The sequence below is a fragment of the Cebidichthys violaceus genome, unplaced genomic scaffold, assembly GCF_023349555.1.
Source record: "Cebidichthys violaceus isolate CVI_PGR_0920_01 unplaced genomic scaffold, fCebVio1.0.p SCAF_5, whole genome shotgun sequence".
Classification (NCBI taxonomy): domain Eukaryota; kingdom Metazoa; phylum Chordata; class Actinopteri; order Perciformes; family Stichaeidae; genus Cebidichthys; species Cebidichthys violaceus.
In genome coordinates, this window is record NW_027176705.1 from 10,614,933 (window position 1) to 10,640,894 (window position 25,962).

General features: G+C 38.7%; 1 protein-coding gene across 1 annotated transcript in view; it reads left to right on the forward strand.

Annotated features, from left to right (window-relative positions):
* galnt18b (UDP-N-acetyl-alpha-D-galactosamine:polypeptide N-acetylgalactosaminyltransferase 18b) overlaps positions 1–21,895 on the forward strand; it is a 70,895-nt gene extending 49,000 nt beyond the window's left edge. Inside the window, exons 7-11 of the mRNA XM_068731003.1 lie at positions 8,624–8,809; positions 12,152–12,289; positions 14,995–15,090; positions 17,424–17,588; positions 21,126–21,895. Of these exons, the coding sequence (XP_068587104.1) occupies positions 8,624–8,809; positions 12,152–12,289; positions 14,995–15,090; positions 17,424–17,588; positions 21,126–21,272 (732 nt within the window). The 3' untranslated portion in view covers positions 21,273–21,895. The remainder of the gene's footprint in view (positions 1–8,623; positions 8,810–12,151; positions 12,290–14,994; positions 15,091–17,423; positions 17,589–21,125) is intronic.
* The last annotated feature ends 4,067 nt before the right edge of the window (positions 21,896–25,962 follow it).

Sequence of the window (25,962 nt, forward strand, 5' to 3'; positions counted from 1 at the left end):
GCTCAACAGCTCTGTTAATAATGCTGAGATAGAATTAGAAAACTATGCAGCCATTAGGGAAAGACAGGAACCACAAAGGAGATGGTGTTTTTAGTGCACTGGTTAGCTCAGCACGCTGCACTACTACGGCGGTTACAGCTGATAATGCTGTACCAACTGACAACATCGAGGCGGAAGCGCAGCCCCCACCCTCTGGTTCCCCCTTTAAGAAAACACTGTTAGCTCTGTCAGCACTTTCACCTTAGTTTGTACTGTTAGCGCTGTTAGCGCTAGCATCCAAAACATCATTGACGTAGTTCTTGTATCAGGCCAATCCAAAATTTCAAAAGTGGGGTTATTGACTGTGGCCTAAGTGATCGTTATTTTATTTTCTACAAACAGAAGATTCAGAAGTCTGTATTTAATTCTCACAACTGAATCAAAGTCAGATATCTTTAGTACAACAGCAGTGAGGTACAAAATCTTTAAGGGATATGGATTAGTCTCCAGTTTTTAAATATGCAGAGGTGAATAAGCTTTGGGACGTTTTAATAATTGTTTTTGGCAGCCGTTGATAAACTTGCTCCAGTTAAATCATCTTCTCCCTGCTCATTATATCCCCTCGGGTGGCTCAGACTGGGCGAGAGGGTATTATATTTTAATATGGGAAAGTACTTGTTTTTACATCCACTAACAGTTATGTGGAATGGGTTACCTGCTGGCTGAATAGCAGCTGGTCATAAATGTAACTAGTGAATCGGTTGAGTTGAAGTGCCGCAGGTTCTGAATACCCATCTTGTTTGTTTTAGTTGTTCATGCATTGCATGAGAATTTGTGTTGGGTGGGTTAGGCAAACATGTGGTTTCAAAGCCTGACTGATGTCAACTAATTTAGGTGTAAGTTAAGCTGTTTATGCAAACTTACTGTTTTATGCTGTGTTAGTTTAGTATTGATTTGTGTATTAGTTATTGAATTGGTTGGATACCTTGTATTGAATATGTATTGTAGTGTTGCCTTCGCTCTCCATTTGGAAGAAAACAACACACTCCACTGTGGAGTTTCAGGATGAATTTGGACTACTCAACATAAATATAAAGTATCCTATCGAGACATTTCAATTTCAAAGAAATTATTGTAATTTGAATAGATAGTGAATAAACAGACTGCTAAAGATATGATGTAAAAATGAGAAGACAACAAGAATAAAGCTAGTTAGGCTAAAATAACAGTCCCTGGATAATTAGATTACACAAACATCCAATTAAGAAACTCATTTGCATCTCTTCCCTTCTAGAAAACTCCATGTTTCTAGTTAGATGGAATGTGATGATAAGTGGCACATTAATAATTCAAGGCTATGACTCTTCACATGGCTGTCTGCATGGATTACTGCAGCCCTGTCTCCTACAAATTACATTTATATGCATTTATTCTTCATTAGCGATTTATGTTCAAGGACAACGTTCAGAGCCAAGTGAGGGTCAGCAAAAATAAAAATGATGGTGGGTGGCCGTGTAGAACATTTACCTTCAAAATGGGCAGCCTAGCTTCATTTCCCATGTCAAATTAACAATCAGCATTGGGATTTTTGGGGATTTAGAGGGTTAGTTAGCCCTCTAAATTTGCAGAAAAAAAGAACATGTCTTCTCACTTACTTCTCGAAGTATTGAGCCATGTTAATAGTTTTGGTTTAATTGGTCCTGGTTTTCAGATATGGGTATAGAACACTGCCTCCACTCAAATACAATAGAGATGAATGAAATTTGTTTCGAGTGCTCACAGCACTGAAACAATTATTTAAAAAACTGTCACACTGACTGATTGTCAAGATATTTTCTAAAGTGGTGGACAGAAGAATTGACTAGCATTTCTAAAGAGGTTTATTGTAGAGCTGCAAAAAAGGATTACTTTCACTATCCTTTAATCTGATGATTATCTTTATTATTAGAGACCTATATATAATAACAGAAAATAGTGAAAATGCCTTTCCCAAGATGTTATATTCAGATGTAAAACAAATTAAAGCAGCAAATGTTCATATTTGAGAATCTAGAACCAGTGTTTGTTTGTTTTTTAGCATTTTTATTTAGGTATTGTTTTCGAACATCACATGTCAAATTTAGCTGTTAGTAAGAGTAATGTGGACGGAAACAGTTAATATGTCTGCTGGTTTTTGCACATAGTGGTCTTGCAGGATATTAACAGTGTAGGAAGTTGAAAGTTTGAATTGACTTGATGTATTGTCTGATGATTATTGTAGTTTTCTTGGACCAGATTGCCGTTACAAGTTTTATTCAAACATGAGATCAGTATGTAAAATTGTCAGCACATGATGGGAAATGACTGGGATAAAGATGTTGTCAATTTACATCACTTGTGTAACTCTGTTCAATCATAACTGTGTGTTTCCGGAAGCTGAAGGACAGCAGTGGAGACATAGTGTGTCTTTCCTTCTTCACAAGTTGTTTTAGGATTGACTGTAACTGCTTCTGTGGAGAGGATGGGAAATGTACTCGTCCTTTTCAGACAGCAGACAGAGACAGAGGTTGATACACATACATTGGAAACTCCACGGCAATTGTCTGCACTGCTTCAATGAGCTCTGGGCAGCAAAAAAGGAAGCTCAGCTTTACCTTAAAAGTGAGTCTTTGCTTTGATGTGAAGGGTTTTGTCATCAAAAAATACTGAGGAAATGTGAAATGAATGCAGTTGGAAATATTAGGGTTAATTTAAAGCCAGTTAGGGTTTTTGGGGGTACAGGAGAGGTGGTGCAGGGAGATGAAAGCAGATAGATACACAGACAGGTATGAAATGAAAAATGAAAATTCCGAAAGCAGCATAAATCAAAGACATACTGTACATATGGTGCAAAATGTTCCTGAGGTTTTGCTCATCCTGTCAGGAGGCTGCAGAAATTTGTCTTTCTTTTTCTTTTGCATTTCTTTTCAAGTTTGACAATTATCATCAACAAGGTGGAGCCATATTTACACAGGAGGGTACTTGTAACATCATTGGTCCACATGTTTCATACTAAACTATCAAAGGAGGTTTTGGTCATATAGTCATACAACTTTTATACTCCAGTTTGGCAGCCATATTTCATTAGATTTCTGCATTTAATTTATATTTTACACCTTCTCATTCAGAACATACTGCCTTGGTTTTGGATGTAATGACTGAGCAGGTAGGTTAGACAAACTGAACCTCTTCTTTGTTCTTTTCATTGTGGTATCCTGCTAAAATATTAGAAAGAAAGAACGATGCTGTGCTCCTATCATATCCTTACATCTAGTGGTATTCAAATGTCAGTCAGCTTTTATTAAGGGGCACAATGTTTATAATGAAAATGCACCCTACCTCATCATATCCCCACATCCAGCTTGCAGGGATGACTCATGGCATGACTGATGCATGGTTCTCCAGATCTCAGTCTGCCCAGCTTGATACGAGGCCATATCCTCTTTTTTGAATCCTCTGGTGTTGAGTTTGTTCACCAGCCTTCAGACGCAACATCTCTCAGAGAAGGACTGGAAACTAATATATACTGTACCTCTCTTACTATTGATTGTCTATAGGGACCGTAAAATACTTTTCAGAAATACATTTGTGAGAGTAGCACTCAGTAGTAACAAATTAATAATGAGAGAAGTTCATGTAGTGAAATAGGGAATCACTGTAACTTGATAATGTTAGGGTTCATTTCTGTAACAATAATGGTTAAACATATACCAGTGTAATAATGGGGTATCTTATTAATGATAATGAGGGGGTAACAGTTCAATAGGCTCCACTCTCCTTAGTTACTGTTGCTACCCCTGTCAAAGTCTTTGATATCACTGTGGGTTGGTTTTCAGTTTTCAGCTGACTTGTTTTAAAATGAAAACTACCTTTACATTGTACTGACATCAGACTGAGGTTAAAGCTACATATCCCAGATACAAAGTCAGCATCCTCACCAGCTGATGATCTACAAAGAAATAAAGGAGCTGCATTGTTCTTGTATTGCCAGGTTGCCAAAAAAAATAGTGTGACAGAGCTACTAACATGAGCCTAAACTCCTGGACCAGCTCCACACTATGGATCTGTTGGTCCTAAATCTGCATTGTCCAAAATGTACATCCTCACAAACACAAAATGTTATTAGTTAAGGATATGCTCACTCTTTTCCTGGAAGGTGACTACTGTAGGTAGTAAGATAGTTAGCTGGGCATGCTAACATTTGCAGTTTACACAATCAATTTCTTACAATGTGGCTGATTTGCTGAGGCAATAATGGTGCTTACCACACAGCCCCATGCACAATGCTTCAACATGTGGAGAATTCCAGAGCTTCACACACTTGCTGTACCTAGTTACAGTTGCTAAGCTATGATGTGACAATAGTCTCTCCATAATAATCGAGCATAGGGATAATTGGGTAGCCTCATATTAGGGTAAAATGTGCAAATACACTGCTCCTGTTGAAAATAGCTGGAGAAGCTTTGTGTTTAGTCAGTCTAACAATACTGGGGACATGCGTGAGCAGCAGAGAAATGTGGTTTGAAACATTTCATGTTTGCCTTGATCCTTTTTTTGGCGGTGAAAATGTTGGAATCCATTGCAACTGACACGACTTAAAGCTGCTGCTGTTCTTAGTGAAGAAAAAAACAAACATGTTACAGCCGCCTTTCAAGCCTGCAGGGGGTGAGCGTTTGACAGTCTAAAGATAGATTTAGTGTGGACTACTTTAAAGCAGCTAACCATACACAAACGAGGTTGCAAAAAGTTCATGAAATTATTAAGTAGATTGAAAATCTAACTATTAAGCTGGAGATTGTATTTTTTTGTAATTCAAATTAACATATTGCTCCTCCACAAAACAGCATCATTACTATGCTTCATGTCCTCAAAGATTTTGCAAACTCCCATCAAATTCCACATTAAGCCTGTATATGTCCTGCTTGGTAACTGGCACCAATGTAGACAGAAAAATTAATAAAGCACTTCCACTTGCATTACTTTTACATAAAAGGTATTTAGCTCTTGCTCTTATCCAAAGCAAATTATGATGAGTGCAGCAGTAAAACATTAGCTTAGGCTCAGGCTGATGGTGCCCTGATAATAGATCTGAGCAAACACTGCTGTAATGTGAGACCTTCTCTGCCAGAAAAATAAATTAGAGGCAGAACAGCGAGATCAGATTTAGACAGGAGCATATTTGCAGGAGGATGTGGCGCAAAAGGGGTGTGATACGAGTGGGAGCAGGGGACGTGAGGCATTTCTCGAGGAGATGAGCTTTTAAGTTTACAAGGGAAGGGAGTGGTTGTGCAGTCCTGACTGAGATTGTTCCGTCGCTGTGGAGTCAGGGAGACTGGGTGGAGTGAGGAGCTGACTTTTAATAACACAAAGTAGACCAAAAGTGGTGGAGTGATGATTGGATGTGTTTGTATTGAAGTGGGTGCAGTGTAATACTACTCCTAAATGACGTGGACCAAGTGTCAGAAGTTTTGGTATTTGCTTTTCATTTTACAACTTTTTGACACCATGAAGGTGAAATCTCTCGTCCAAGATCGTGCCACCATCTTGGAGTAAAGTGCCGTGTATTTTTTTTTTTTTTTGCAGAAGCTGTTGAGCCGTGCTTTCTGCTTCAGCAGCACACTAAGAAGTTGTATGAGTCATGCATGCAAATTAGATGGTGGGTTCCAAGGAGGAGTGCACTGTTAGGAATATCCCACTGTATAAAAATGTTACATTTTGAATGGAATAACAATGCAGCCCTCCGTATTAATGGAAGTCTTCTGCTGTATGTTGACAGTAATGACCCATTTTTTGTGATTAATTTGGAGAATAGGCAGCAGACGATTAGTGGTTAACTGCAGGGGGCGTCACAGACAAAAATTCTGAGGCATTTCTTTTCATTGTCTGAAAGGAAAGTTGACACTGAAGAATGGAGGCAGAATTATTTTGGGGGGGCCAATGTTGCATACAAGCTGTAATTGACTGGCTTTTAGAAAGTGATGGCACAATTTTTCCAATGTTTCACTGAGCTGTTTTCAGTTTGAACAAATCTTCAAAGTCATGTGTTTAGTCGGGTTTGAAGGGTAAAGACCGCGACAGATTATTTTCGATTTTTTTCCAAGCTGGCAGTGCCACTCCAGGAATGGTAATGTGGGTTGGTCCACCACTTTTGGTCAAGTCTTTAATATCTCATGGAGTAAATCCTCAGAAGCTTAAACCAACAATATTTTGGACCTTTTTACTTGACAAATGAATCATATTGTTAGTCAATTATCAAAATAGTTGGCGGTTAATATTCTGTTAATTGACTAAATAAAAAAGAACTAAAAATAAAGTCCTCAGCATGAACTACTGTTGCAACCAGGAACTATTTGGTCGGATCAGTGTGCTGATGTGTATGTTAGCACGGCTGGACTTGAGGTGTCTTTGTTGTAATTGCTGTAACAATATTTTTTAACTGTGTTAAAATTATGTAATTGATCTGCTTTTGGAAACGGCACATGAACAAGAATATTATCAGTCAGTAATCTGGAGTTTCAGTGTGACGCCAAGATACCACCGCAGCTGCCACAACTAACTAGTTTCTATTGAATTGAAATACCACATGAGCCTTTAATTCAATATTACTTACATAATATCTACCCAGACTGAGATGACGAGCTCAATTCTTTGTCCATCTTAAAATTGGGGAAATTAATTATACATGATGTTCCTCATATAGCTTCACAGTCTTGGTTTTTATATTGATGGATTTTAATCAATGGCCTCCCAGAGAAAGCTCACTGTAGAAATACTGCACATGTTCAGCCTTGTCCTGTAGCCTGTTAACAAGGTGTATGTGTGTAAATACATAGCGCGTTAGATCATTCTGTTCATAATGCTCAGCGGATTACCAGCTGTGTATTCTAAATGTGGGAGCAGGGTCAGGGTTTACTGTTGCAAAAGAAACTGAAACACACCTTTTTGAATATAATTTTTAAATCTATAGAATATTTAATAAAAACACTGAAAAGGCACGTTTCTCTTGAATAACTGTCAGTGACAAAACACCAACATGTTATGGCCACATCTGCTTGACTGCCAGTTCAGTGGCCACAGAAAGTGTTAGTGTACCAATCACATCCACATGTCTCATCATCCTTAATGATGCTCATCTGCACCAAACACTGTATATGTTCTTTGGCAGCAGGTTCTTTGATGGAAATGACACTTTTTGCTTAAACACAAAGGATGTCAGCTGCACAAGATGATCCTCACAGAGCAGCACAGTCGGATGATTTTAACTTTATTCATAGTGAAACTCCGGGTGTCCTGGATTAATGTTAAGCTCAGCACATTGAAGTGGTTTCTGAGGATCCTCCACAGACTCTGGTAGTGACATCTCTTTTGATGACCCCATACAAATGAGAGCACGTAAATAGAGGAGCACATCTCCATTGCTTCTGCTGAGTCTTTGAATTGCTTTGCGATACCATTCAAATCCTTTAGATACTAATCAGCAGCATTGTGCGCCCTAATTCATTTCCTAATTCATTTCCTAATTCATTTCCCTTCAAGCTTTGATTCTCGAATAGCTCTCTTCAAAGTTTTTGTAACTCAGAAATTCACATCCTTTTTGATGCATTAATGTTAATCAAAAGGTGACAAAATAATTTTAAATGTTAATAACTGATATGGGCAATTAGGCCTGTTAAATAATACATAAGAGAACATTACACATCTTATGGTGCTGCAAAAAAAAGTGTACACAAAATACATTTACAAAATGTTGTATTGAGTCGTCATGAAAGAGTCTTTTATTGTCACCATTTGTTGGATAGATGTATTACATTCGGGAAAAGCTTGCTGAGATCCCTGCACCAGGGTCTGGAGCCTCCCAGAGGTCTTCATTATATGAGGTGTCTAAAAGCCAGTGCCACTGGCTTTTAGACACTCGGTCTACTCCTCCTGTGCACTGGGACATTAACGTTTCCCACCACAGGGACTCCCTCCTCACAGTCAAGGATACAGTAGGCTGCAGAGGTGATGATGAAGGGCCTCCGCTTGTTGGCCAAAACGTGCTTTTAGCCACCTAGAAGTGATGCCATCGTGGCCCTCCTAAATGCTCTCAAACCTCAGTCTGTTTTTAAGTCTGACAGTAGAATCAGAACTAGATAGGTGCATTAAAAAAAACTGAAATAACGACATTGACTGATGAGAAGAATAGAACGATGGAAAAGAATGAGGGTTCATAGCTCCACACTAAAAAAAAATCAAGTTGAGTCAGTAGTAAAATTGTGTTTTTCATGTGATTCAAGTTAAATGGCAGCAGAGGGAATTTGACTTTTCTGAAAGTTCTTTCTTTCTCTAGTAAACTTTTTTTAAACATTATTTCAGGGCTCTTTACTTCTAGCTAGCATCAGGTGCAACAATATGTCGCAGAAACATCTGTGCAGCCTTTGGTGGTTTCAAGGCTGTGTGTGTGTGTGTGTGTGTGTGTGTGTGTGTGTGTGTGTGTGTGTGTGTGTGTGTGTGTGTGTGTGTGTGTGTGTGTGTGTGTGTGTGTGTGTGTGTATAATGTGACTTTTGGATTTCCTGAAGCGGACTCATTGCTAGTAGATGAATCACAACATTCTCTTTTCTTTGTATTTGTAATGTCTGAAACCAGGTTTGGCAGTGTGGAGGCAGTGTTGAGGTCCTGCCTTGTGCTCGCATCGCCCACATAGAGCGTGCTCATAAACCCTACACGGAGGATCTGACGTCTCACGTGCGGCGAAACGCCCTGAGAGTTGCAGAAGTTTGGATGGATGAGTTTAAAAGCCATGTCTACATGGCCTGGAATATTCCCATGGAGGTGAGTTATTCATGTTGTTTTTCTAATTAGTGCAAGGGACAGATCTTATGTATTAAGTTTGGTGAGTTCCACATTGTAGCACATTGTTGTCACAATACAGCTTGTATCTATGTGTAGTCATCTACAACACAAAGGTGTCATTATCGTAGTTTTTCTGTTTTAGAAATATGTGACTATATTTGTGTATTTTTTTAACTCTAACGTGTGAATTTCTGATAAAATTTTCATTAATACAAAGAAACACTAGCATTTGCAGTACAATCACTCAGCAGTTGTACTTTTTTTTCATTTGAGGGACTCTGATGTATAATCAGCAGCTCATTTCCATTCGCCATTTTTTTTTGCAGAAATGTTTTTGCCATTTGGCCTTGACTAGATGGGTTGCAGTAGATATGCTGACAGGAAATGGAGGGAGAGACGTTGACGTAATGTGGCATGCATCTTAACCACGAGGCCACTAACAGATTCCCTCAGTTTATCTGTATTAATGAATTCTGAGCTGTGGTCGCTACTAAAGGACCTTTTTTACTGCAGTTTCTTATGAGAGTAGGACAGGATTGGATGTGCAGGGACATAAAATCTGGGTTAAAGTCAGTTTGTTACATTAAATCAATCTGTTCCTTTTTAAAAAAGTGTGATTTCGTTTTTTGTTGACAAGTGGTCAAAACCGAAACCACACGACTTCATCTGTGTAACTGAAGAGCAAAATGTACCCTCAAATTGCTGAACGTTTTTTTTGTAAAGCAGAAATCCATCTTTAGCTGTCCTCATCGTGATGTTCTTTCAGCTTTGCAGTTTTATTGTCAGCTGAGGTAAAATCCTATATGCTGAACTGCATGACTCTTTAACACAATCCTCAGTACGTACATGTGTCCCATTTTGCAAATGTCAGATGTCAGCCATAAACCGGCTGCAGGCTTAATTGACAGAAGGCAGAGTAGGTTTTTTATGTCACCTAGACACAGGATTTGGTGTTTCTGCCTTTTGCATCATTATCTAAAGGTAGCATTCACACAGAAGTCCAATAAAAAATAATGCACAAACCCACAAATATGAATACAGATGATAAATATATGGCACCAACAGGCAGCTCCATTCTGCAGCCACCTAATCTAAATGTCAGGGGGTTGAGTGTCATCTGTTATCAGCTGCTCTCCTGCCATCACAGATGTTTAGTTGAATCAGGCCCCTGACACCTCCAGAAGGCTCAATTGAAATTATTTTGTGATACTTACAGAAATTCCTGAATTAAATACGTGCCACAGAATAAATGAATACGTAATGTGATTTAATAAAATGTTCTAAATGGAGACATTAGCAGTTAGAAAATAAATTTGATACAAAGGACGACAATAACATTTTAAAAGATGAATTAAAGGATCTGGATTACAGCTGTGACTTGGGAGCAAAATGATAAATAATACAGAGAGAAAAAAGAAAATGTACATAATTCATTTTATTAAATTATGTATTTTTCAACAATCACTTCATTCTTTTAAATCTCTTTAATTGAGGCTTTGTGTTATTTGAGATGTTGAATAAAGACATCTGCAGTGTCAACAAATAAAGTACAAAATGTCTCAGTTTGCATTAGTCTAACCGATACAAAACGTACATGCTGCACGCTGCCTTGTGTTTTTACGGTTGTATTAGTGTTATCTATCTGTGTTTTGTGAGACAGCTTTTCATTTGATCTTGAACTGGATTCAGTAAATTAAAGTAAATAACTGTACTTTGTCATCTTACGTTAAAGTAGCATCTCTCCAAGGCTAAGTCAAATGTTTGCTCACTGAAGCTTTTTTCTTCTCCTGCATAATCTGTTTGAATATGTAAATCCATGTTATGAATAGATGAACATCTGCAGGCAATTCATTCAGTCAATAATGAGGCGTTTAACAGAGTCTGTACTCAAGAAGCATGAAATTTAGCCCCAGCTTTAGCCCCCTGAATTAACTTCACTGCTAAATTGTCAGTGTTAATTTACCTCTGAGAGTGTAAAAATCAACACCGTGCTCATATGAAGTCCATCTGAGTACACTTTTTCTTTGGAGTACCAGAAAGCCAAATCAGCAACATTTGCACCCACTTTAGCTTTTGAGTTATGAAAGAGGCATCAGTGATGTTGATGATGATACAGCGTTCAACATGGGGCAGATGATAACAAAAAGTACTCAGATCCTTAACTTAGGTCAAAGTACCCGCTTTTCAAAATCCTGCATTGCATTTCCTACTTAAGTAGAAGTACATCCGGAGCTAAATGTACTTGAAGTATCATAAGCACAATTACTAATTTTGCATAAAATGTGCCCCTCTGACTGATACTGTATATTATGTATGATGTTAGTGGAGTACTCTGGTGCATCAATGTGTTTTAGCATTTTACTGTTGTCACTTTACATACAGTTTGGTAGTTTCATAGAAATAGAATGAGGCCTGCCTTCCACATTAAGCCAGCGTTTTCCTTTTTTCTGTCTCTTGTTGATGCTCTTCATGTAGCCTATAATCACATGCCGTTATCAACATGTGTGTGTCCTGGTGTGTTACAAATTCCTCTCTAGCAGAGAAGCAACGGAGGTAGTGCACAAAAGACGCCTCTCCATGCTTCATACTACTCCACTGCATTTATGGTCCTCGGGGAGTCCGTGACTTGCCGCAATTCAGGCTTTTAGGGAAGTCAGCCCACTGCAATGGCAACGGTAAACATCAAAATGGCTGCCGCTTTGAACATCCTGCAATGCTGATGTAAATGGGAATGTTCACACTACTCTCATTCTATTTCTATGGGTAGTTTAGTTTCTGAGCCCGGGGTTAGGCCCCTCCAAAGGGTCCCAGGATGAATCTGAGGGCTTGTGAGATGGTGAAAATAAGTTCTGATACACAAATCTGAAATTATTCTCTCTCTTTTTTTTTTTCCTCTTTGGGCCTCAAACAGTTGTGCATAAGACATTATTTGAAAAGTTTAGAGGTGATGTTTTAATCTAAACAATGTATAGTATTCTTTAAGATTATATGCATGTTTTTCTATGTACAATATGAATCTGAAATGTAACCAGTAACTATAGTCATCAGATAAATGTAGTGGAGGGAATAGTTCAGTAGTTGTTTTTTTAAATCAGACCAGGAAAAAATCAAAACCCTTTTCAAATCCACAACAAACGGCTGCACAATGATCCTCAATGGCCCATTTACTGATTTGCTTTTCCACTAGCTACAGTTAATCGTGTGTGTGTGTGTGTGTGTGTGTGTGTGTGTGTGTGTGTGTGTGTGTGTGTGTGTGTGTGTGTGTGTGTGTGTGTGTGTGTGTGTGTGTGTGTGTGTGTGTGTGTGTGTTTTTGAACCCAGGACCCGGGCATTGATATTGGCGATATCTCTGAGAGGAAGGCACTGAGGAAGAGGCTGCAGTGTAAAACTTTCCGATGGTACCTGGTCAACATCTACCCTGAGATGAGGATGTACAGTGACACCATCGCATATGGAGTAGTAAGCCGCCTTCCTCTTCGTCCCAAATGCAATCCAGCGTCTGCAAAAGCCAAAACAAGTCTAAACCGTGCCTGAGCAAATCATTTTAATCCCTTGTTGGGATCCGGATGGCTGCTGTCAGGAGCACAAACGGTTCACACAAAGAGGAGGTTTGCTGCAGCAACTTTCACTCTTTCCTTCTCAATTCAGAAGTTACAGAGTAATCATTTTCTGTTAGATTGTTGTAATGAAAATAGACAGATATAGATTAATTTAAATATAGATGTAGTATTTCCCACTTGAGGGCTTTGCAGCTGAATTTTATTAGTGAGAGAGACTAGAAAAAGTGACAGCCAATGGGGGTTGGCAGTGTTTCTTTTTGCCCATTCCTAGTTGTTCTCAAACAGCTTTATTTCCACTGTCCTCCCACCTCACATCACTGTGGTGAACCCTAATACACAGTGACACACAGACTGCAATATTATGGCACCTCTTTCTGTGTTATATGGAGGATATTTTTTATTACAAACTGACAAATGGTTCATGGATATGGCGGGGAAATAGGCCGGCCTCATTACATTCATTTCCTCGAGTAAGTTGACCTCATTATTCTATATTTGCGACATGCATTTGATGGGTAAGTCAGTCGTGGTGGTTTGAAGAGTTGTTACATGCCAAGCCTCTTGCATGAATACATTTTTTTTGTGCAAAAACTTTGACATTTCCAAAGAATGTTTTGAGGTCTAATTTATTCATATCTCTCTCTTCCTCCTCCTGATCTAAAAATGTGGATGAAACGAGGTGCAGGTGGAGGCCAACTTTCCTCTACAGCTCTGTATGGCTCCGTATTCGCTGAGCCATGCCCACATAGAGCACTACAATCAAATCTGAAGGATATCACGTCTCAGTCAGACACACATTACAGAAACTAAAGATGCTATTAATGCCATTCTACTTTAAGCTGATGTTGTCCCCACAGGTGTCACTGTTGCATATTTACTGTATTTCCACTGGTAGAGCTGAGCTGCCTGTGGATTTTACTGATTATTAGATAGAAGTAGATATCTCCTGAACCAATGGGGAGCTGAATCTTCATTTGTCTGATCTCACATCTTTACCTAATTCACTCCCCACGCAAAACCACTATCCCTGGAGCTCCCTGCGGAGCAGTTTGTATCTCACAATCAGGCAGACCTTTGTCATGATGCACATGAATAACCCTCTGGGCCTGTCTGAGTCATGTTCATCAAGCGTAACGCTTCAGATTTACATTTTTATAAAGCAAAACTGTATTTAAGAGGATTCAGTGTGTGATTCACGTTTTCAACCGGCTCAGGCTTCTTCTGTATTTTCTCTAAATAGCCTTTAATATTTATATTCTCTTTATGTGAAACTCAGAGAATATACCAGGCGGATGCTGGTATTAGATGATCATTCTTCTTTTGCTTTTTTGTTTTGAAACACTTGTCCAAACTCATTCAACCATGTGAATACATTTTCATATCAAGGATATCAAGCAAGACACCGCAGCAGATAGTGCTTTATGTTGGAATAATAGTTTCCCCTGTAGAGGAAATAATGTACTGCAGAGTTGAAGAGAGCAGGTGGTAGATGCTGCTTCCTCACTTTCACTGTGTTTTGGCAGTATGGTTTTATCTGTGAACTGGACACCACACAGGAATCATCTGTTACCATTATTCATAGTCTAGTACACAACCTCACAAAACATTTCCAGCTTTTTTGTTCTTCATCAGGACGGTGTCAAAGATTGTTGTCAGTTTCCTTATGAAATATACAATCATGTGACTTAAAGATCACCATCAATACTAAGCATTCAAGACGTTACCACATGTTTTAACAGAAAATACTGCGTTAACCCGTGAAAGAATTACAAGACAAATATAGATGACCATGAATACAAAAATACATAATATTACAGACATCTTTTCAAGATAATCTTAGTATTCTTAACAATGGATTAACCCATCAATGGGTAAAAAGGTTGAACATCCATTTTTCTATTGAAAGCAACAAATTCTGTATTCTTTAAACCTCACTAACTTTTCAAAACACAGTATATAGTATAAACCCAAATCTCTTTCAACTCTCAGAATTTATGGATAACTAACTAATTTAACAGTCTTAAAACCCCTGAATAAATCTTTCTTGTTAAATCTTAAAACATGATATGTTCATGAATAATTAATATTAAAAAAATCTTATTATTTAGCAACTCGGCTAATCTGCTTCGTCAGGATTGTGTGGGTGTGTCTATCTTGTGAAATATCCCAAACTGTCACGACTTTAGCAGAAAACAGTGTGTTCATGTAGGACATCATCATTTATATTAAGAAGCGGATTGAGGAAAAAAAGGTTTCAGGACCTTTAACACATCAGAAATGTCTCATTTGTTCTCAATAAATCCTGTTTTGAGAGCAGTTATAATCCAGCAGAAACAGAGTCCTCCTTATGTTTGAATAAAGTCTGCAGGAGAGGAGTCATGCAACATGTTCCAGTTGTGATGGACTTAAATTGAAGCTCTCACAGGTGCATTCTCAAAGTTAGAAACCATTATTCATAGTAGCAATACTGACCTGATTATGAATAATGTCTGGGTTAGTTTTGTTCATGCAAACATTGATTTTACCCCTAGACAATTCATATATTTAGTTTCTTTGTTTATTTATCTGTGTTTGTGACTGTATGTGTTTTTCTTTGTCTTCCAGTTGAAAAACTCTCTGAAGAATGATCTGTGTCTGGACCAGGGGCCCGACAATGACAATGTCCCCATCTTGTATCTCTGTCACGGGATGACACCTCAGGTTAGAGCCCTCTATCTCCGCACCACTGTTTCAAGCAACGGGCAGCATAAAGATTTAATATACCACCTCTGTATTTTATTTCCATCTCGGGATTTTCTTACTCAATAAAACCTGTTTCATTTTGAAGAAAAATAACCTTTCTCTGCTTTCAGATTGGGTCAAACTCAGTAGCTTTACCTCATAGAACAGGATCAGGTTTTCTATTTTGCCCTTTACAGAAACACTCCTATGTTTTTAAATACATATTAAACTCCAGTTTTCAGACACCTTCATTTAGGGCTGACATGTCCTAACTGAGTCCAGCTCAGAGTAAAATGCCACATTATTGACAAAACACAATGTAAAATCCTTTTTTTTTTTTTTTTTATTAAGTTAGATTGTACCTGAACATTCATCACTGTCTCCAGCTTTCTTTAGTCTGATCATTTCAACCGCTTGCTTCTGTTTTTCATCAGTCACTGTCTTGAAAACCGTATCCATGGACTACTTGTTCAGGACATATCCCAGCCCAAAATAATAGGCAGTAAGTGTCTACAAATGTTAGCACAGCTTGATCATTTACTTTCTCCAGCGTCTCCAGCTCCAATCGATTCCTCCATCCCATTATGTCTGAGAAGATTGTTTTCAGAGATTGTTTAACCTTGCCTTAACACTTGTAAACTTGTCTTATAGTGTGAGGCTTGATCTTACATTATCCCTCTTGATTCAAACCAATATATCAGAAGTTTCACACTCATTACGCCTGGTATTGATGTTTGCACCACAGTGCAAATTAAAATGGATTCAGGAGAAATCTGTATAATCTTGTGAAATCTCAGTAACACTTTTTCCTTTAAAAACTCAACTTCTACAGTCGGAGACCTAGATAACTGTAAAACTTGCTAATTATTTATCTGTTATATGCTATAAATCTCTCATAAATCCAGGCATTTCAAACTATGGATTGGAGTAGCACCAGTGTTCCTAATGAGATTAGGGATCTCCTCTGCAAGACAAATCTAGTCTGCTCTATTTTTATGTTTCAGTGTTACATCATGGAGAGGAATTAGACCCCGGATTGCCTCTAAAATGACACATATACTTAGCAAATGTTTGCTTCAAAATGTCACTGATTTGCTTTGGGAGAGTTGTATCATTGTATCCGAGGTGCTGCTGTAAATGCAGTACATCAAAGTGCTGAAAGAAAATTGCACAGCGACACATGAAAGGAAAGCGTATTCCAAAGCTTACAATCCAACACGTGACTGACTTTACAAGAGCATGTTGTCAGCAAACATACAGTACAGCACTTCAGCTCAAGCGGTAATAAAATATATCGACTTAAGCGCGGCAACAATAGAAAGCACAGCCTGGCAGTCTGCGCTGCTCCCAAAATGAGCAGCACAAATAAAAAATTCACACTCGTCAGACTGTTTAACGTCTGGTGTGAAGGAGGCAGGAGGCTGTTTGGGCGATATGAGATAAGACTAAGAGAAGGATAAGAGTGAAAATCAGACAAGCAGCAGAATAAGCAAACATGACCCTGATTCTTTTTTTATTTTTATTTTTTATAAAAGAACATATTTTGGGGTGTTTTGACAGCTAATCAAGGTGCTAGGTCAGAGACAAGCTAAGGAAATATATAGACTTCTACAGACATAAGTCCCTGTTTACTCGTCTGCTCTGATATGAATCTAACGTCTACAAGTATCTCAAAATTATTTAATTGCAGCAATGGAGTATATTCAGTTTACTTTCCACCTCTGTAAGATGCACAATTTAGCAATCTCATGTAGACCATCCTTGTTTTTTCATAACCGCTAGTTCGTCACTCTGTGTGCACTACAACAAACTAAAGCCAGCGTTACGCCAACGGACTCTGAGCACTGCTCTGTCAGTCTGCGAATACAATCCACAGATTCCCTCTCTCTTCCCTCTCTCATGCTCATTCTGCAAAGCCTTTTTTCTCTTTTTGAATACAGAAGATTCTTCTCCTGCCAATTTCCTGAAAATGATTTTCAGTTTTTGTCAGCGAAATATGAGCAAGAGAGGGGCACAATTCGGGTTTTCTCACCATTACTGAATTAATAATGAGCTTCTTTTGTGTGCTTGGCTTTTTCTTGTCCTCCATTCATTCAGGATAACTGTATAAATATGCATATTTAGTCTATGTAAATGTCTCTTTCCTACCCAAAGACAACCCAAGAGCAATCTTCATTTGCTGCATAGTTTATTACCTGTATGGTCTTATACAGCTCTGCAGGGACCATTATCGAAATGTCAACCACAGCAGTCTCAGAGTACAGTACAGCACTTAGCAGTTTGTTTGTAGCCGGATGTGATGTTTCTTGCAGAATATGTACTACACCAGTACTCAGCAGCTCCACATCGGGCTCCTCAGTCCAACGGTTGACGATGACGACAACAAGTGCCTGGTGGACGTGAACAGCAGGCCGCGCCTCATCGAGTGCAGCTATGCCACTGCCAAACGCATGAAGCTCCACTGGCTCTTCACTCAGGTGACACCGCTTAATACAGCCTTCACACATGGTCAGAAAGCACAAGGTTAACATGCAGTTTTCTGTTCATACTCAGCCTCAGTTAAGGTAATTTGTTGGACGTGACAGGAAAAAACAACTGTGAAGGTATAGCTTTTAATCATGCAAGTGGTTTAATTTACTGTTTGACCCCTCAGTTCTCTAACTCATTTACACATGAACAGTCATTGCAACTTAATGACTGTCTTCCTTCATTAGCTGTGCTTGCAAAATGTGTTTTAACAGAACAAGCAGCCACTTCACAAAATGCCCCATGACAGCGGGTGAATTGGATTTACTGCATGCTTTGATTTGAGCTCAATAGCTCTCATATTGTTGTCTGCCATGCTGTCAGTGCAGTGTTAATTATATAATGTATTCCGCTTTCAGTCAAATATGCATGAAATCCCAAATGTGCTTCGTTAAATGCTTGTTATAACCAGTAAAATATTTTGTATGACTATGTCGCTGCTGGTGCATGTGTTTGGTTTTACAGCATGATGGTGTGAAAGTGTGAGAAGTTTTTATAATGCTTGAGCTCATACATCCCATATCCTCACACTGAACTTTAAGTGGTTATTTTAGTTAACTTTGCAATATTTAGTACGCAAGATGGGGACATGTCAGCAAAGCTGGAGAGTATCAAGTCTCTGAAATGTGGCATCAATTATTGACAGTTTTGACTGCACATGTGCAAAGTGTCAAGCTCAAGCAGAAATTGATTTCCTGATGCAGCCAGCAACTTTGGGGAATGGGGCACTGTACAAATAAGAGACATTTTTAGTTTTTTTCATTCAAATGTTGCACAAAGCCGGATTAAGTGAAGATATTCTTAATATTTTCTAAGTGAAATTTGCAAAATTACTTCACTTCCTCCATCCACTGTAAAAACCTCTCATGATCCAAGAAGAAGTGATCTTGATAAGCCTTGATTTGGGAAAGAAATTAAATATGTGCTTGCATGTAAAGATTTGTCATATTGGTAGGGGCGGACTAATAAAGCAAGCACATGTTCAGTGGGTGAGACTGTATGGATTGTCCTGCTTGTGCGTTTTGAGGGTATGTGTGGGTGATACATTTTTATTTTTCTGTAACAAATACAGATTGTTCTGTATATAGCATATAATTAAATCCCTAGCAAACCATAGTACCCTAAATCAAATAACAACCTCCCCACGTGCTATATGCTCACATATACATATACATCAGCCCCCTCCCTCCTGTCATATAGAGAACTTGGCTGAGTGAAACCCAGCAGCTTCTTCTATCAGTTACGTTCCATATTTGCAGGGATTCTGGGTTTTAGTTTGGCCTCGCTCCAGGCCTCTGAATCACCACTCACATCTTTGATTTGTTCAGACATTCAAATAGGTCTGTTGTTGTGTTGATGGACTGCTGTTTCAGCAGGTTTGAGAAACAAACAATTGGCCAATCAGAGCTTTGTAGGCAGGATTAAGAATGGAATCGTCATCCCTCTGTGAAAGAGCCAGAAAAATTGCTACATCCATGGATTGAAATAAACTGCTCTTAGCAACTTCTACCACTGCTTCATTGTCTAAAAAATGAAGTCCACAGAACCGATATGTGACTTGTCCTGGCCGACAAAGAAATCAGAAGAAAACACTACTCACCTGGTATCAGACTTAACTGAGGTACAGAAGCTATAGACTGTCAAACTTAAATCTGTGCACATATCTACGACCGAGTTAAAGTGAAACTGAATGACAATTGAGCCTAATTATTAGGCCCGATAACGCAATAGACCCCAAAAACTCTCCTCTAAATAGGCCATTTGGTGCAGCCTATGGGATTCTGCAGCCAACACCTAGCCTGTACAGTCATTCTGTATTTGAAATATATTGTTGCATAAGACTGAGATGTTACCTGGTTTTGTCTGCTATAGTGTATATATATATACTAGTATTTATTATTGCTACTGTTGGTCACTTAGTCCGTAACACCATCAGTGAAAAAAAACAGGCTGGTCAAAGCTTTAATTCCTAAAGATCGCAATTTTTTGATATATGTTTCTGACCTGAATATCAAAACAAATAGTTACTATAAGACAATAGTAATAATTAATGCTGAGGTATACCAAGCACCCGAGAGCACTCATAACCAAGGACGCACCAACCAAGAGTTTGAGGCCATTTCTAGATAGGGTTTAATTAAACGGGTGGTTTAAGGTGTTTCGTTGTCAGCCTTGGCAGGCTAAAGCACTCTTTTGCAGTGCACACTGCCAAGATCTGATCCAGCCTTGGAAAACTTGGCCATGGAGGATGTGTCTGTCAAACTGTTAAAATAATGTTTTAAAATTGTGTAAAACTATTTCCTAATTTCTGCTCTAAACTTAAAACCTAAAAGGCAGAAATAAAAATAAATATATTTTATTTTTTTTCATGTTCTTTTACATATTGGTTGAGCTCAAAATTGTTGATCCTGCAAACAGCAGTTAAGCAAAAATAATGTTAATGTTGTTTCCAAAGCTTTCAATTGGAGTTTGGAGTTCAGCTCAGCTCAGTTGTCATGGAGATGGTTCAAATGTTAAAACATCATAGAGTGTAATAATTTAATAATCTCTGCAGTTGACTGAAGCTGGTGTAACCTAAAGCGGGGGTCTGAAACAAATCTGTCTCTTGTAGCTGATACCATTTAAGTTAAAAAAAATCCTTGATTCCGGTCACTGCTTTTATGGGCTGGCTCAGGACACCACTACATATTGGTCCATAAATGCCCACTTGCAGCAGTTATTACCATCTGTTATCTATAAAATAAAATGTATCTTGGACCTCACAGACAGGCCAAACTCAGGCCAAAGAGTAATTTGGTTCAGTCTGTACAACCTGTCCAATCTTAAGGTCTTTTTCCTCCCACATTCCTCAGCAGTGGAAATCGCGCTCTCCTCGCAGCTCTCCACACTGCATTGACTGTTGAAAGTCTCCTCTTCAGTCACTTGCCCTTGGTCTGCCCTGACACCGTAATGAGAAAATTCTGCCTCACTCATCGGGACATGCTGGAATATTTCTGCAGAGCTAATGTGGTTGCTCTATTCAGACTCTGGCAACAGCTGATACGTTAAAGTTTGTAAATTGTGAAAGATTTAAACAATATTGTAGCAGCTTTAAAACTGAAATGTTCATGTCCTGCATGCCTCTGTTTCAATTCATCTTCCACCTCAATACCAGATGATTTTGTCTGTTTTGTTTTTGTGTCTGGCTTTCCTCTTTTCTTCGTTGTAGTCTTTAAAAAAAACTTGGCCCTTGCTAGGAAGAACACTAATGACTACACTGGCAATTGCAATGTTGTTTTTGCCTTGAAACCTTGTTGATGCTATCTGGTGGGCCCAATGAGGATGGTGGTGTGATTCAGCCAAAACGCTCAGTGCTCAGGGCGCTTCAGCAGCACACATCCATATCCATTCACAGCAGTGTGGGTTTAAAGGAGAAAAGTTATATTGTGCACAAAAATTGTTCTCTGGAGGCCCGCACAATTTTCACCAGCCTGCTTTTATCTTTTCAGGGAGGATCCATTCAGAACAGGAAATCAAAGAGATGCCTAGAGCTTGTAGTGAGCAGCGACAATGAGTTTGGCTACCAACTGGCTCTGCAGAAATGCACTGGACAGAAATGGTTCATCACAAACGTGCTGTTTAGCAACTCCTTATGAACAACTACTGAAGGGAACATTGGACTGAATAGATGAAGTTGTTTCTTTTGTGTGCACATGTGTGTGATAGGATGAGAATTAGGAGTCTGACAGAAGAGCGGTGCATTGTTAAACACGATCCTTTTGAGCACCACGATGTCCTCTGATGAGCCGCGTCGACATCACATCGTAAATGTTAAACATTTTATTTTGCCTACAGGATCAGCCATAGTTGGCGGATATTTTGCAGATTTAACAAGGTAGTATATTAGGTATATTTTGTGGTAAATACAGTACAGTCAGATTTTCGTTGACTTAAAAGTTGTAATGGGTCCAATATGTTTTTGTACTTTGTTCATAATTGCTACTGTGTAGCAAGTTTTCTGAACCTGTCCCTGCTGTAATTATTTTTATTTAGTGTCTCAGGTTTGTAGGTTTACTATGCGATTCAGCTGAACAGTTGTGGGAAAATGTTGGAATAAATCTGAAAATGATAGATTATTTTCTACATGTAAATATTTTGATTATTTGTAATATATAACAGTAAAATAACTGATGTAAACTACTGAGTGCAAGTGTTTTTTCTGTTCAAATCTTCACAAAAAGTTTTGCCCTACCATTGAAATTAAAGGAATTTGAACTTGGTATCAATCCCAAATATATTTTTGAATGTCAAACATTTTGAATGTGTACGTTGGCCCTGGGAGTTCAATGCACTGCAACTTCAGAAAACATGTGCAAATACACAAAACTCAAGCAAAGGTAGAAAACCTCTTCACCGGTCTACAGTGTAACGAATGCACTGCAAAGTCAGACAACACAACCACATATAGAAATGCTGCAAGTAGCAGAGAACTGAGTTATAAAACAAGTTTCCAGGTGACAATTAAAACTGATGAAGATACCCATGCACGGGTATGGTTTGTGATGACTCATGACATTCGCAGAGCTGCTGTAGCCTTTCATGTAGACATGCAATAATGTGAAAAGTTTTTAATGTGCACTATATACACTATAGATCAATCATTCAGAATGTTAAAACTGAAATAAACTTAAATTGCTGGCTAATTCTCCAACATGGATGAGAGGTGTCCAAGTGTGTTTCTGCATTGGTAGTAATTTTTCCATATCTGCAAAGCAACACAATTAATTGATAGCTTGTCAAGCTGAAAGCTGATGACTGTTTTCTTATTTTGCATTTGTTTTTTTCTTTTTGTGTTTTAGTAGCAGTGTGTTGAACTCTCAGGGCCACCATAGATATGGCTGTTAAAATGACCTTTTATTGAGCAATGCAATACAGACTGATGTACTCGCACACACACACACACACACACACACACACACACACACAAAGCATTTCAAAAATACAGAGTCATGGAAGCGGTGTCAGTTTGTAATGACAAATGCAAGGGCAGAAGCAGAGAAACGGGGCTGCTTTCTGCTCCGACTGTTGTGTGCACCTGGGGAGGAGACGAGTGGCACAGCCTGTTTTCAACATGTCAGTCCTCATTACCATCCACATTCAAGCAGAGCTCGGCAAACCATGGCATTAAATATACATGGAAACCCACTTTCATCAAAAGGACCTCCCTCACTAACACGTCTTAATATATGCAATAAGAGCGCCTCTGCATGCTCAAACTTTTGAATGAAAGCAATTCAACAAAACAGTATTCCCATGCACATTACTTACGCTTTTAGTTGACCTCTCGTACTTATTGCCTAGTGGTGCTCGTTCCAAACATTACTTTCAGCTGTAAAAAGGCTGTAGATAGGGAATCTGTGTGTATATTTGCTTAATATTCTATTATCATACATACATTTATCACCCTTGTTGATTTGGAACATCATCTTGTGCCACAAAATGACTTGAAATAGGGTTTTTTTCATCTTTTTTTTAGGTTGGCACAGAGTACACTGCCGAGATTATATTCCCTGTAAATGTGCAGTAAAAGATACATCCAACCGTATCCCACTGTGATGGAGCTGTCTGAGCATGAGTCACACGCAACACCTCTGAGAAGAGCTGGCCTGATTTTGATGAGGCCGGGGTGATAATATGTCTGTCTTCCCTTTGAGATCTAGTATCTGCAAAATTATAGTCATTTACCTTGATATGAGAATTAAAGACAGATTTGTAATGAGTACCTCTTCTGCCTTTCTGGAGCAACTGTTCTGAACATTTTATTCATATGAGTAATTTGTTGGAGAAGACAGGTTTTATTGTGAAGAGCTTCTTCACTTTAAACTACAGAAGTATCAGATTTTGCCTTTTAAATGGAAAATTACGTAAAAACTATTTGGACCAAAAGGGCAGTGTATATTATTTGTGGGGGAAAAGAAGGTTTACTGTAAAAAAAATGGGTGAAAATGTGTCCAGGAAAAGATACTATTTTCCTAATAAAAGTCCCCAACTCTCGCTGTATGTCAACAGGAAGCTCCGGATGAGGCAATACAGTTTAGTGTCTGCTCTTCAAAAAACCTTGCAATATTCCACATCTTTCGTAAATTATTGGTATTATTTAACTTTTAAAGCCAGCAATGCAGTGTCATCAGCTTTTCAAAATCCAGTATTCACACTCGCAATTTGTCTAGAAATGGCATTCTCTCGTTCTTTTAGCTTTGCTACACTAAGTGCAGAGAGATCCTTTCAGACTTAAGATTTGAGTTTAAACTCTACCTGTATGTAGCTCAGGTGAAGCTTGAGATTACTGCGCACAAATACTCACTGGGCACCTACCATAAAAAATATGAAAATACATGGGACCATGACAAGCGAGGAATAAGGAGGTTACTTATTTTTAAACTGCTACGCATGATGATTATAAAACTACAATTTTTAAATGTTAAATGTAGTTTTTTGATACAATGCAAGATCCATCCGACGATTCAAACTTAATCTACTGCCACACAAAGTATGGCTCCTTTTTGACATCGCCCTTATACGCCCTTAGACTTATACGCTAAGCATTTTTGTACTAGGTTATATTAAAAGTATTTACAACAGTTTTATTTCTAAAGTCGCTGTCCTGATTCAATAGCAGGCTAATTTTGATACTGTAGGGCAGAGCAGTATCAGCAGGGCTGTGTCCAGTCTTTATGTGCTAACATAACTAGTTATTGGCGGTAACTTCATATTTAGCTTACAGATATAAGTGTTATAGATATTTTCATCTAAATATCGACATTAAAGCAGATAAGCATATTTCCAAATATGTTGAACAATTCCTTGAGATCAGATCAAATCAACATCTCGCTCTCTCTCTTTCTCTCTCTCTCTACTTCTATAACTCATCTTTTTGTCTCTTGTGGGAGGAGGCTCTGAGAGGCAACCTATCATGTCTTGTCATTATTTTTCTGCGCTCGACATGGAGACATGAAAACATTGAGGAATATATTCCTGGCAGAAGTCTTGGTGTGATCAGGGGAATCAGCTGAGTTTTTAATACCTCATGGCAAAAGGAAGCAGCTTGTCAGAAGTGAGAATAACACCCCTCAGGATCCAGAGAGGAGGTTTTCTCTGTTCTCTCTCCTGCAGGTGAGCCACAAGTAGCTAAAGGGAAGCTGTCAGTACCTGCAGGGCATACGGGACAACACACAGAAAGGTAAACTGGGAATAGTCCAAGCAGCAATACTTCTCAGTTGAAAATAAACATAAACCCTGCCAAAGATGAAATTAATCTTCATTTATAATAAACAGGAAGACAACAGTGTTAGAGGGAGGATGCTTTAAGCCGAAAAGAAATGATTTACCAGAACAATGCATGTGGGCGAGAAATATGTGTTTACCATGCAGCCAAATCTCTTCACATGTGGATAAATGTCACTCTTAATTGTTTTCTGTGAAAGTGAATCTGACTTGTAACTACGTTGCCATGCCTACAAGTCCTAAACTGCACATTCTCCGATATCCCCAGGCGACGGACCATAGGTGAGCACATTAGCTGACAGGATGTAATTGCCCGCAGATGCAGATGTAACTTTAATCTTTTCCTCTTTTTATTTCCCGCTTGAATGCTTTGACCTATGCAAATGAACAGGCTGACAAATCTATTTGTTTTTGTGCATATCTGTCCGTGCTGTATGTGAGGTAAAAGAACGTAATGGTGAATAAGAGATTTGCTACGGGGGAAATGAAGCTCATTGGGAGGCCTTAAGTAATCATGAAAAGGCTGAAAGTGAAGGGTAAATCCTCTCTAATCACACAGGCAAACATGTTTCAGTACATGAGATTACACTGAAATAATGCAGCCTTATTCTGTGCCCATACTGTCTGCTTAAAGTTGCCTAATTAATCAAAAAGATGAATAATTAATAAATTAGCTATTATTTCAACTCTTAAATTGTATTAGAATTTGGGAGTAGAATAAGTTGTATCTAAATCACAGCCATGTTTGCACTTTATAAAGTTGATATGGCATTATTTTGATGTTAACAAATTCAGTATCCAGCAGTTACGGAGCAACATTAGCATTCACAGGAGTTGTGCTTCAGGCCTGGTGAATAGTAACAGTCCTCTTTTGTTTGCTCTGTTTTGGTCTCCACCATCTCCTGAGAGAAAAATCTGCCTCATGTGACGCCCTCCCACAGTTCTGGATGCTGCTCTGTCAACCTTGGCCAGCAGTTGGCTGATATTCGAGGGTCATTATCTTGATTAAGCTCACCTGGACCTTCCAGGCTATAAAAGCTGGTTCATGTGCTCATTGTCTCC